This window comes from Mustela putorius, unplaced genomic scaffold, assembly GCF_011764305.1.
Source record: "Mustela putorius furo isolate JIRA1106 unplaced genomic scaffold, ASM1176430v1.1 tig00000129_pilon_pilon_pilon, whole genome shotgun sequence".
Lineage (NCBI taxonomy): Eukaryota > Metazoa > Chordata > Mammalia > Carnivora > Mustelidae > Mustela > Mustela putorius.
In genome coordinates this window covers 336,352-349,294 of record NW_025421290.1, presented here as the reverse complement: position 1 = coordinate 349,294, position 12,943 = coordinate 336,352, and the positions used below count along the sequence as shown (strand labels likewise).

The 12,943-nt window shown below is 36.4% G+C and overlaps 1 protein-coding gene across 1 annotated transcript; it reads left to right on the top strand.

The window, feature by feature from the left end:
• Positions 1 to 587: 587 nt before the first annotated feature.
• On the top strand, positions 588 to 3,463 carry FSCB (fibrous sheath CABYR binding protein). The gene has a single exon (XM_045074576.1). It carries the CDS (start codon positions 806 to 808, stop codon positions 3,263 to 3,265), a length of 2,460 nt encoding a protein of 819 aa, XP_044930511.1. The 5' UTR covers positions 588 to 805; the 3' UTR covers positions 3,266 to 3,463.
• The last annotated feature ends 9,480 nt before the right edge of the window (positions 3,464 to 12,943 follow it).

Sequence of the window (12,943 nt, the reverse complement as noted above, 5' to 3'; positions counted from 1 at the left end):
TGTATACATTTTTTAAAAAGATTTATTTATTTATTTGAGGGAGAGAGGGACAGAGTGCACAAACAGGGGGAGAGGCAGAGGGAGAGGGAGAGTGAGAAGCAGACTCCCCACTGAGCAGGGAGTGCAATGTGGGGCTCAATCCCAGGATCTTGAGATCATGGCCTGAGCCGAAGGCAAACGTTTAACCACCAGAGTCACCTAAGTGAAGCATGTAAGTTTACGTTTTGATAGAACATTGCCACAAACATATATCATTTGTTTTCTCCAACAATTGAAAATATGCTGCAGCATTCTGAGTTCTGCACTATAACTGTCTTTGATAGTAGTATGAAAATAACAGAATTGAAAGTTCAAAAGCATCGCTTTAAACTATTGCGAATTGACATTATTGGAGTTTACTTAATGTTCTTCTGATAGACAAATGCTTTTTCAACTTGATGTTTCAAACAGTAGCTCTCTCACTTGCAGCCATTGTCTGAGTGTTTATACTAAGTTAAAATGTGCTTGGAATACCACCAATGGAATCTTGTATGGAGAATTGACTGTGAGGTCATAGAACTTTAAGAGAAACTTCTAGAAGTGAGATTAGTCATATGAGAGACTAAACAAGAAAGATGCTTACTGAGTAAGGTGGGATCCAACAAGAGTGTAGTACAGAATGCAATAATTTATGAATTGCTTTGTTCTAAGGTAGCTCAATAGAACAACACTTAATGAAGAAAGGCAAAAGTTTACCTGTCTGGTACATTTGTGATTCTTGATTATTTATTACTTGAAGAATGTTTGAAATTCACCAATTTTAGAAATGGAAGAAAGCGATGAGCCTGATCAGCCTATCTCAGCAGGGAGACAAGAAATTCGAAAGAGAAGACGACCCAGCCAACCAATGGTAGACAAATCACAGCAGACTGAAGTGACAGAGAAAAAGAAACACTTGCCTATATCACAATCATCTGGGCCTAAAGCTACCCTTAGTATTGGTAATATTCCTGGAACCAAAGTCAACTATGAGTCTCTCCGAGTTTCTTCTCAACTTCAGCAAACTTGGACAAAGAGAAAGCGTGTACAGGATATGACTGATAAATCTCTGCAAACAGATGCAACTGTAGAAGAGAAAAAAGAAGAAATCAAGTCAGTTGGTGAAACAGTGGTACCTGAAGAAAAGCCAGCTGCTGTTGAAGAGGAAGTCCCTGAATTTCCAGAGAGTGTTCAGGAAGTAGAAATGCCACCAAGCAGACATTCAGTTCAATTCAAAATAGACAGATCTCAGCAGACCAGTTGTACTGGAGACTGGACACTGATGAACATTCTTCAAAAAGAGAAAGTGGACAAGGAACAGCAGACATACTTTAGTGAAACAGAAATAGTGGTTATTGGCAGGCCAGATAGCTCTTTTTCAAAGTCAAATGAAGTTGTGCAGGAACGTAAATCCTCAGGTAAGATTTTTCTTAGTGAACATCCAGAATTGCAACCCTCAACAAGTAAAGATGAAGCAATTGAGAAGATTGATACCAACAGATTTCTATTTAGTCAACAAAGCATAAAAAGTTTTTTGGAACTTTCAGAAGATGAGCAGTATGTTCTTGGTGAAATACAGCCTCCCTTTGCAGAAGAGATCTCTGCTGAAGTGCAACCTCCACCAGCTGGGAAAATTACAGAAGACTCCCCTCCTGAACTTAATTCTCCACCAATTGAAGAACCTCCAGCAGAAAAGAGCCCTGCTAAAGTAGAGCCCATCCTGGGTGAAGAGGCTCTTTCAGAAGGGCCTCCTGCTGAAGTTCAGTATCCAAAAATTGAAGAAGTTCCTATTGAAGTACAACTTTCCCCAGCTGAGGAGACTCCTACAGAAGAGGCCTCTGCTAAAGTAGAGTCTATCCCTGCTGAAGAGGCTTTTACAAAAGAGGCTTATGTTGAAGTTCAGTCTCAATCAGCTGAAGAGCCTTCTACACAAGAGGCTTCAGAACTTCAGTTTTCATCAGCTGTCGAGGCCCCTGCAGAAGAGGCCCTAGCTGAAGTTTCATCTATACCAGCTGAAGAGGGCCCTGCAGAAGAGGCTCCAGCTGAAGTTCAGCCTCCACCAGCCAAGGAAGTCCCCTTTGAAGAGGCTCTAGCTCAAGTTCAGCCTCCACCAGCTGAGATGCCTCCTGAAGTTCAGTCTCTACCAGCTGGAGAGACCCCTGCAGAAGAGGCTCCAGCTGAAGTTTGGTCTACATCAGCTGAAGAGAGCTCTTCAGTAGAGGCCCCTGCTGAAGTTCAGCCTCCACTAGCCAAAGAAACCCCCTCTCAAGAGGCCCCAGCTGAAGTTCAGCCTCCACCAGCTGAGGAGGGCCCTGCAGAAGAAGCCCCAGCTGAAGTTTGTTCTCTACCAGCTGAGGAGAGCCCTGCAGAAGAGGCCCCAGCTGAAGTTTGGTCTCCACCAGCTGAGGAGGGCCCTGAAGAAGAGACCCCAGATGGAATTTGGTCTCCACCAGCTGAGGAGGCTCCTGAAGAAGAGGCTGCCACTGAAGTTTGGTCTCCATCAGCTGAGGAGGGCCCTAAAGAAGAGGCCCCAGATGGAATTTGGTCTCCACCAGCTGAGGAGGCTCCTGAAGAAGAGGTCGCTGCTGAAGTTTTGTCTCCACCAGCTGAGGAGGGCCCTGAAGAAGAGACCCCAGATGGAATTTGGTATCCACCAGCTGAGGAGGCTCCTGAAGAAGAGGCCCCAGCTGAATTTTGGTCTCTACCAGCTGAGGAGCACCCTGCAGAAGAGGCTCCAGCTGAAATACAGTTTCTACCAGCTGAGGAGGGCCCTGCAGAAGAGGTTACAGCTGAAATTTGGTCTCCACCAGCTGAGGAGGCCCCTAAAGAATATATCCCAGCTGAAGTTTGGTCTGCACCAGCTGGGACATCCCTTACTGAACTTCAGCATCCATCAGTTGAAGAAACTACTTTAGAAATGGTCCCTGTTGACAAACAGTTACCAGCAGCTAAAGAGGACTTTATTACACAAATCTCTGTAGAAGATGTCCCTGCTGAAGTTCAGCCTCCACCATCTGAACACATTGCTATAAATGAGGCTTTGGTAGACCATATGTCTACCGGCTATCAATATACCCAGACAACAGATGTCCCAGTGGTAAAATTAGAATCACTGGTTTTGGAAGATCAGCAAAAACCTGAAGAGCCTTTGGAACTGGATCCTGCCCCTGAAGATTTGTCTAATATCAATAAAGAACAGGTCCCTACCTACAAAATTGAGGGAGTCCTTCATGTAGAAATAAAATAGGGGCCTCTTCCTCAGTTGTAATCAGGTCTTAACTAAGCTAGCAATCAGAAGCTAGGGGCTTCTGGACATATGCACTTTAGAAAACTATAGGCATTTGGAAGTACCTTTGAGAACAGGGAAATAAAAGGAAGTCCCAAGATGTGGACCACTGGCTGGAAAATGAACAATAAAAACTAGCAGTTTAAAACTAGTGTGTTATTTTCATTCAAATCTAGCATATATAAAATATCCATTTGGAAATGAAGTAAGTTGATGATTGAAATAATTACTTAAAATATCCTTTCTATAATAAACCCTGTTGAAAAGGGTAAAGTATATTCTATTGCTTTATTTTCTTTTCACTACATGTAGCTTGTACTGGAAAAGGCAGTTTCTTTGCTGCCATTCTCTCAACTACTTTAAATTCCTTGAGTTCTAGTCACATAGCTAAAGGTATATTTTTCTTTCTCCTCACTATAATACATAATATCACTAATTTTCCTTCTGTTTGATTCCTTCTGAGACCAGCATTTCTTTCCTGTTTTTATCCCTATTTTATTGCATATTTTACATTTCCATATCTGGATGGGGAAACAATTCCTTTGTAAAAAACCTTCATTTTAATTAAGATAGTCTAAATAAAGTATTTTATTTTTATTTTTTAAACATTTTATTTATTTGACAGAGAGAGAGACAGCAAGAGAAGGAACGCAAGTTGGGGGGGTGGGGGAGGGAGAAGCAGGTCTCCTGTAGAGCAGGGAGCCCGAGGTGACACAGCGCTTGATCGCAGGACCCTGAGATCATGGCCTGAGCTGAAGGCAGATGCTTAACAACTGAACCACCCAGGCACCACCTGGATAAAGTATTTTAAAAGGTGTATAAATATAAAGAAAAATACACTTAGATGGACTTGAGGGCATATTTCTGCTTAGTTTTGTAAGGGCCTGGTTGGCCAGAGGGAGCCATTTCATTGTGGGCTTGGGTTGACCCTGTCCCTTCCAGAAGAACTTGCTTGCAGGCCCTGGATATGGGGGGCCGCCCCCCCATATCCAGGTGGCCAATCAGTGTGGCCACCCCTATTGCTGACCCAGTGTGACTGTGCAGTTTTCCCTATGTGTTGCAGTCTCATTGGCCACCTGTGTGTGGGCCGGGCTCAGCCACCTCTATAAAGGTTAGTCTGTGAGGCAGGGGAGTAGTAGTGATAGCGAGGGGGTCATTGGGAGTGTTAGGGTCTTCAGGAACATGACCAGTGAAGCCAGGGAGCGGCCATCGCTGGGAAGCGGCCTCACAGTGTGTGGTCTCTTTCCTTTGATCACGGACCCTAATAGTTTTAATTTCAACTTTGAATGTAATGAGTCAAGGTACCTGGGTGGCTCAAGTCATGATCTCAGGGTCCTGGAATCGAGCCCCACATCAGGCTCTCTGCTCAGCGAGAAGATGCTTCCCTATCTCTCTCTGCCTGCCTTTCTGCCTACTTGTGATCTCTATTTGTCAAATAAATAAATAGATAAATAAATAAATAAAATCTTAAAAAAAAAAGAATGTGACGATTCCTTTGGAAGCTTGGCTCATTTTTTGTACTCTGAAACTTGTATAAAGTTGAATGAATAAGACTTCCCTTACCTGAATTTTTGCTTTCCATAGTTTCACTTACCCATGATCAATTGCAGCCCAGAAGCATATTTTCCTTCTGATGTACCTTTCCTTGAAGGTCATTAGTAGCCTAACGCTACATCACAATGCCTACACCATTCACATCACTTCATCTCATCATGTAGGCATTTTATCCTCTCACATCAAAAGGAGAAGCGTGAGTGCAGTACAATAAGATATTTGAAAGAGAGGTAACATTCATATAATTTTTATTACAGGATATTGTTATAGTATTTCTATTGTATTGTTAGTTTTGTTATTTTCTTACTGTGCTTAATTTATAAATTAAACTTTATCATAAGTATGTATGAATAAGGAAAACAGTATACATAGGACTTGGTACTATCCACAATTTCAGGCATTCCTTGGGGATCTCTGAAGTTATCCTCTGTGGATAATGGTGGACTACTGGATAAGCTAATTTTTAAAGAGTAATTATGAATTAATATAAGATGTCTATTAATAAATCACATCTTGGTTTCTATGGGTATGGCAACTTTTGGGAAAATATTTTCTTTAGCTATAATTTAGTTGCCATACGCTGAAATAATGAGATTATTCTCTTAAAAATTTGTTAGTGTATTTCTCTGGTAAGTAAAAACTCTAGATTGATGATTCCAGACCTTTGTTAAACTTTGATGCCCTATAATTGTTAGATGTTTCTCATATTCTTCATTACTTCTGTGGAGTGTACGTTAAGAACATGTGACATTTTTAAGTGATTTTTTTCAAAAACTTTATAAAGATTTTTGTAAGTACAATATTTTTTAATATGTGCCAGATTTGAGGTTGGGAAACAGTATCTGAGACTTTTTAAATGAGGGTTGCTTTTTTGATACTTCCAAGTCCTTTAAATTATTTTGTCTTCTGAGATACTTAAATCCAATTAAACTCCTTTATCTAAATTTGAAGGTTTTTTTTTCTATTTTAGATTTTTTAAGTTTTCTATTTAAATTCCAGTTGGTTACATATAGTGAAATATTAGTTTCAGGTATATAATATAATGATTTAACACTTCCATACAACACCTGGTGCTCACAAGTGCCCTCCTTGATCCCCATCACCTATTTCACCCATCCCTTCTATCCCCTTCCCTCTAGTAACCATCAGTTCTCTGTAGTTCAGAGTCTATTTCTTGGTTTCTCTCTCTTTTTTATCCTTCCTTTGTTTGATTGTTTTGTTGTTTAAATTGCAGATATGAATAAAGTCTTATGGTATTTGTCTTTTTCTTACTGACTTAGGTCACTTAGCATAATACTCTGTAGCTCCATCCTTGTCATTGCAAATGGCAAGATTTCCTTCTTTCTTCTGGTTAATATTGCATTGTATAGATAGATATAGATATAGATATAGATATAGATATAGATATCAGCTTCTTTATCCATTTATCAGTTGATGGACACTTGGGCCATTTCCATAGTTTGGCTATTGTAAAGAAGGCTGCTATAACCATCAAAGTATGTGTATCCTTTTGAATTAACATTTTTATATTCTTTGGGTAAATACCTAGTGATGCGATTGCTGGATCATAGGATAGTTCTATTTTTAACTTTTTGAGGAACCTCCATACTGTTTTCCAGAGTGGCTGCCCCAGTTTGTGTTCCCACCAACAGTGCATGTGAGTTCCCCTTTCTTTACACATTCACCAACACCTGTTGTTTATTGTTGATTTTGGCCATTCTGACAGGTGTGAGTTGACATATTGTAGTTTTGATTTGCAATTCCCTGATAAGTGATATTGAGCATCTTTTCACGTGTCTGTTGGGCATCTGTATGTCTTCTTTGGGGAAATGTTCTGTTCCTGTCTTCTGTCCATTTTTTAATTGGATTATTCATTTTTTCAGTATTGAACTTTTTAAGTTCTTTATATATTTTTGGATATTAACTCTCTTTGAATATGTCATTTGCAAATATATTCTCACATTCCATGGATTGCCTTTTGGTTTTGTTGCCTATTTCCTTTGCTTTGCAGAAGTTATTTATTTTGATGTTGTTCCAAGAGCTTAGTTTTGCTTTTTCTTCCCTTGCCTTGGGACACCTATCTAGAAAGATGTTGATCTGGCCGATGTCAGAAAAATTACAGCCTGTATTTTCTTCAAGGACTTTAATGGTTTCCTGTCTCACATTTAGGTTTTTAAACCATTTAGAATATATTTTTGTGTATGGTGAAAGAAAGTGGTACAGTTTTATTCTTTTGCCTGTTGCTGTCCACTTTTCCTGACATCATTTGTTGAAGAGACAGTCTTTTTCCCATTGACTATTTTTTCCTGCTTTGTCAAAAATTAATTGAACACATAATTGTGGGCTCATTTCTGGGGTTTCTATTCTGTTTTATTGATCCATGTCTATCTTTATGCCAAGTACCATACTGTTTTGGTTACTACAGCTTTGTAATATAACTTGATGTATGGAATTGTGATGCCTCCAGCTTTGTTTTTCTTTTTCAAGATTGCTTTGGCTATTTGGGGTCTTTTGTTGTTTCATACAAAATTTAGGATTGTTCTAGCTCTATGAAAAATGCTGTTGGTATTTTGATAGATGTCACATTAAATGTATAGATTGCCTTTGATAGTATAGACTTGGTATTTTGATAATGTCACATTAAATGTGTAGATTGCTTTTGATAGTATAGACATTTTAATAATACGTGTTCTTCTAATACATGAGCATGGAATATCTTTCCAATTCTTTGTGTCAGCTTCAATTTCTTTCTTCAGTGTTTTACAGTTTCAGAGTACAGGTCTTTAACCTCTTTGGTTAGCTTTATTCCTAGGTTTCTTGTTGTTGATGCAATTATAAATGGGATTGTTTTCTCAATCTCTCTTTCTGCTGCTTCATTACTGGTGTATAGGAATGCAGTGGATATCTAATGTTGATTTTGTATGCTGTGATTTTACTGAATTCATTTATCAGTACTGGCAGTTTTTTGATGGACTCTTTTGGGTTTTGTATATATTATATCATGCCATTGCAAGTAGTGAAAGTTTTACTTCTTTCTAGCCAATTTGAGTGCCATCTTATTTATCCATTTATTTATTTATTTATTTATTTATTTATTATTTGTTGTTGTCATCTAATTACTGTAGCTTGGATTTCCAGTCCTATGTTGAGTAGAAGTGCTGAGATTGGACAACTCTGTCTTGTTCCTGTCTATAGAGGAAAAGCTCTCAGTTTCTCCCATTTGAGATTGATGTTAGCTGTGAGTTTTTCATGTATGGTCTTTTCTGTGCTGAGGTATGTTCCTTCTAAACCTACTTTGTTGAGAGTTTCTATCATGAATTTATGTTGTACTTTGTCAAATGCTTCGTTTGCATAAAATGATCACATAGTTCTTTTCTTTTCTTTTATTGATGCTATGTATCACATTGACTGCTTTGTGAGTATTAAACCACCCTTGCAATCCAGGAATAAGTCTCACTTGATCATGGTGAATGATTTTTTCAATGTATTGTTGGATTTGGTTTGCTAGTAATTTGTTGAGGATCTTACATTTATGTTTATCAGAGATACTGGCCTTTAGTTCTCTTTTTTTGTGGTGTTTTTTTTTCTGGTTTTAGTTTCAGATTAATGCTGACCTCAGAAAATGAATTTGAAAGTTTTCTTTCCTTTGCTATTTTTTTGGAATAGTTTGGGAAGAATAGGTATTTACTGTTCTTTAAATGCTTGGGAGAATTCACCTGTGAAGGTATTTGGTCCTGGGGTTTTGTTTGTTGAAAGTTTTTGATTACTGATTCAATTTCTTTGCTGGTTATCAGTCTGCTTAAATTTTCCATTCTTTTTTTTAAAGGATTTTTATTTATTTGATGGGGGGTGGGGCACAAGTAGACAGAGTGACAGGCAGAGGGAGAGGGAGAAGCAGGCTCTCTGCTGAGCAGGGAGCCCGACCCAGGGCTTGATACCAGGACCCTGGGTTCATGAACTGAGCTGAAGCCAATCACTTAACTGACTGAGCTACCCAGATGCCTCTAAATTTTCTATTCTTGTTTCAGATTTGGTAATTTATTTGTATTTAAGAATTTATTCATTTCTTTTAGGCTGTCCAATTTGTTGAGATATAGTTTATCATAATATTCTCTTAATAATTGTTTATATGACTGTGGTGTTATTTCTTTTCTCTCATTTGTGATTTTATTTATTTGATTCCCTTTTTTTTTGTTTTGTTTTGCTACGTCTGGCTGGAAGCTTATCAATTTTACTGATTTTTTTCAAAGAACCAGCTCCTAGTTTCACTGATATGTTCTGTTGTTGTTTTGTTTCAGGTCAATTTGTGGGGTATTTAGGATGATTTTATAGTGATTTAGTTATATTTGTGGGATGAAGTGAGCCAGGGCCCTCCTACTCTGCTGCTGTCTTCCCTGGGTCTATTATATATTTTCTATTGTGGATTCTTCTTGAAAAAAAATTTTTTTGGATTTTCTTTTTTTTTCCCTCTCTCCAGCTTCATTGAGATATAATTAACACATAACAGTATAAGTTTTAGGTATACAATGTGATGATATGATACATATAATATTGTAAATTAATTATCATAATAAGTTTAGTTAAGATATCCATCACCTCACATAATTACAATTTTTTTTTGTTAGTGAGGCAACTTAAGATCTTTCTTAGCAACTTGTAAGTATGTAACAGTATTTTAAAATGATACTTACCATTCTGTACATTAGTTTTCCAGAACTTATCTTACAACTGGAGGTTGTGCCCTTTAACCCAAATTTCACATTTCCTCCATTACCTGCCCCTAGCAACAACCATTCTACTGTCCTGAGTTTGTAGATTTTACATACAAATGATATCTTATAATATTTAAATGATATCTTACAATATCTGTCTGTGTTTGTCTAATGTATTTCAGTTAGCATAATGCTCTCAAGTTCATCTATGTTGTCACAAATGGCAGGATTCCCTTTTATATCTGAGTAATATTACATTGTGTATATATACCACATCTTGTTTATTCATTCATCCTTTGATAGAAACTTAAGTTCTTTCCATACTTAAGCTATTATGAATAATACTGCAATAAACATGGGAGTACACATCTCTTCACAGTAATAATTTCATTTCCTTTAGATGTAGTCTTTTTAAAATGGCTGTACAAATTTATATTCCTAATGACAGTGAACAAAGTTTTTCTTTTCCCCACATCCTCTCTAGCATTTGTTATCACTTGTCTTTTTGATAATAGACATCTTAACAGTTGTGAAGTGATACCTCATTTTGGTTTTGAGTTATATACTTCCTTGATGATTGCCTCTGTGGAGCACCTTTTCATGTACCTATTGGCCATTTTTATCTCTTCTTTGGAAAAGTGTCTATTCAGGTCCTTTTTCTATTTTAATGAGGTAATGGGTTTTGTGTGTATGTGTATGTGTGTTCATGTTTTGCTATTGTTGTATGAATTCCTTGCATGCTTTGGATATTAACTCATTATTGGATAGGTGCTTTACAAATATTTTCTCCCATTCCATAGGTTGCACTTGCATTTTCTTGATGGTTTTCTTTTGATGTAGTCCTAGTTATTTATTTTTAATTTTGTTGTCTTGCTTTTGGCATCTAAATAATAAATCAATGCCAAGACCAATGACAAAGAGCTTACCCTGTATGTTTTCTTCTAACAGTTTTATGATTTCAGGTCTTCCATTCAAGTCTTTAATCTATTTTGAGTTAATTTTTATGTAAGATAAGGATCCAGTTTCACTTTTTTGCATGTGAATATCTAATTTATTGAATACCATTTATTGAATAGACTTTCCCATTGCATATTTTAGTTTATTTATTTATTTAAGTAATCCTTATATCCAATATGAGGTTCAAACTCTCAATCCCAAGATCAAGAGTAGCATACTTTTCCAGCTGAGCCACTCTCCCTCCCACCCCATTGCATGTTCTTGATACCTTTGTTGAAAATTAATTGATCATTATATGCATGGGTGAATCTGGGCTCTCTGTTTCATTGATCTGTTTTAATGCCAGTAACATATTGTTTTGATTATTAAAGCTTTGTTGTATAGTATGAAATCAAGAATTATGGAGCCTCCACGTTTTTTCTTCTTTAATCAAGATTTCTTTGACTATTAGGGTTCTTTTGTGCTTCCAAAAAAGTTTAGATTTTTTTTTCTATTTCTGTGAAAATGCCATTGGAATTTGATAGGGACTGCATAGAATCTATTGATGACTTTGAGGTAATATGGACATTTTAATAATATTTATTTTTTCTAACCCATGAATATGGAATATCCTTCTATTTATTTGTACCTTTAATTTCTTCCATCATTGTCTTATTCAGTATATAGATCTTTCATCTCCATGGTTAAATTATTTTATTGTTTTTGATGGTATTGTAGATGGGATTTTTTTTCTTAATTGTTCTTTCTAATAGTTCATTTATAGTATATAAAAACTCAACTAATTCTTCTGTGTTCACTTTATATCCTGCAACTTTACTGAATTCATTTATTCTAACAGATTTTGGTAAAGTCTATAGGGTTTCCTATTTAAAATATGTCATTGTAAATAGAATTTTATATCTTCCATTCTAGTCTGGATGACTTTTATATCTTTTTCATACTTAATTGCTCTGGCAACGACTTCCAATGCTATGTTGAATAAAAGTGGCAAGAATGGGCATCCCTGTCTTGCTCCTGATCTTAGAGAGAAAGCTTTCAGCTTTTTACCTTGGAATATGCTGTTACTTATAGGCTTGTCATATGTGGTCTTTATTATGTTGGGGTTAGTTCCTTCCCTATCCAATTTGCTTATAGTTTTTGAAAGAATATTGATTTTGTCAAATGCTTTTTCTGCATCTATTAAGATGATTATTGACTAACAACTGCTTTTTGTTTGTTTGTTATGGTCCTCTATGACTTAAGAGTGCAAACCTTGCTGGTTTTTAGAAGTAGGTAATTTAGAGGCCCAACCTCTTTGGTGCTAGTCTTAAAAGTTGGGGCACTAAAGGTATGATTCAAACCTTTTACTCCGGAGGGAGAATCTGGGAGTTAGAGAGTTCCCTCCTGATTATATGGTGCTGTCCCTTGGGGTAGGATTTATAGATAGAGTATGTCTCAGACTTTCTTATCCATATCCATATCCATAAAATCCAAAAGTCAAGTATTTTCTAATTTTCCTGGTGTGTGAAAGTCATTCAGCTAGTTTCTGAATTTCTCTTGGAGGGAATTGCTTTATATATAGTTGTATCTGGGCATCTGTGGAAGGTGGGAAATACAGGAACATCCTATGTTACCATCTTGGTCCGGAGCCTAAGTGGGAATTTTTCTTAGAAAAATTTCCACAAGAAAGTTAACTAAAAAGTTCTATTTCTTGAATAGATGTAGGGCTATTTGTGGTATTTGTTATAACATTATATTCATCTTTTTATGTCTATATATTTTATTTCTAATTAAGGTATAATTATTGAAACCTTATATCAATATATATTGATAACTTTTTCTTGATCTCTTAATATCCTTTGCTTTGTTATGGTAACCATTTTGTGCTTTTCTTATTTTAAACAATCTTCTTCTAAATAATCTTTTAGATTATTTCTTTTCTAAATAATCTTTTTCTTCTTCTTCTAAATAATCTTCTTCTAAATAATTCTTCTTCTAAATAATCTTTCCTATTATTGCCACTTATTTTTTATAATACACATCTGTTCATGCAGTCATTTGCTTACAGAATAAATCCTATATTCCTTGAAATGATACTCATGACCCTTTACATCTACTATTACCTAATTTATACCTAACTTATTAAATACAGGTTAGTGTTAGAAAGTGAAGGTTAAAATCATGACTGCCAGTTAGCAAGTCTTGACTTCATTACTTATGAGCCTTTTAGCAAGTTCAGGTTAATTAACTGCTCCATGCCTCATTTACTCATCTGAAAAATAACAATAGTAAGCATAATACTTAACCAATAGGATTTTTGTAACAAAATAGTTGGTTCATATTAACAGAGAGGGAGAAGCAGAGTCCCTACCAAGCAGGGAACCTGATGCAGGGCTCAATCTCAGGCCTGATTTCCATTAATTATATCTGACTTATC

Excerpts from the sequence above, each read along its gene's own strand:
- FSCB (XM_045074576.1), top strand. The coding sequence starts at position 806 with ATGGAAGAAAGCGATGAGCCTGATCAGCCTATCTCAGCAGGGAGACAA.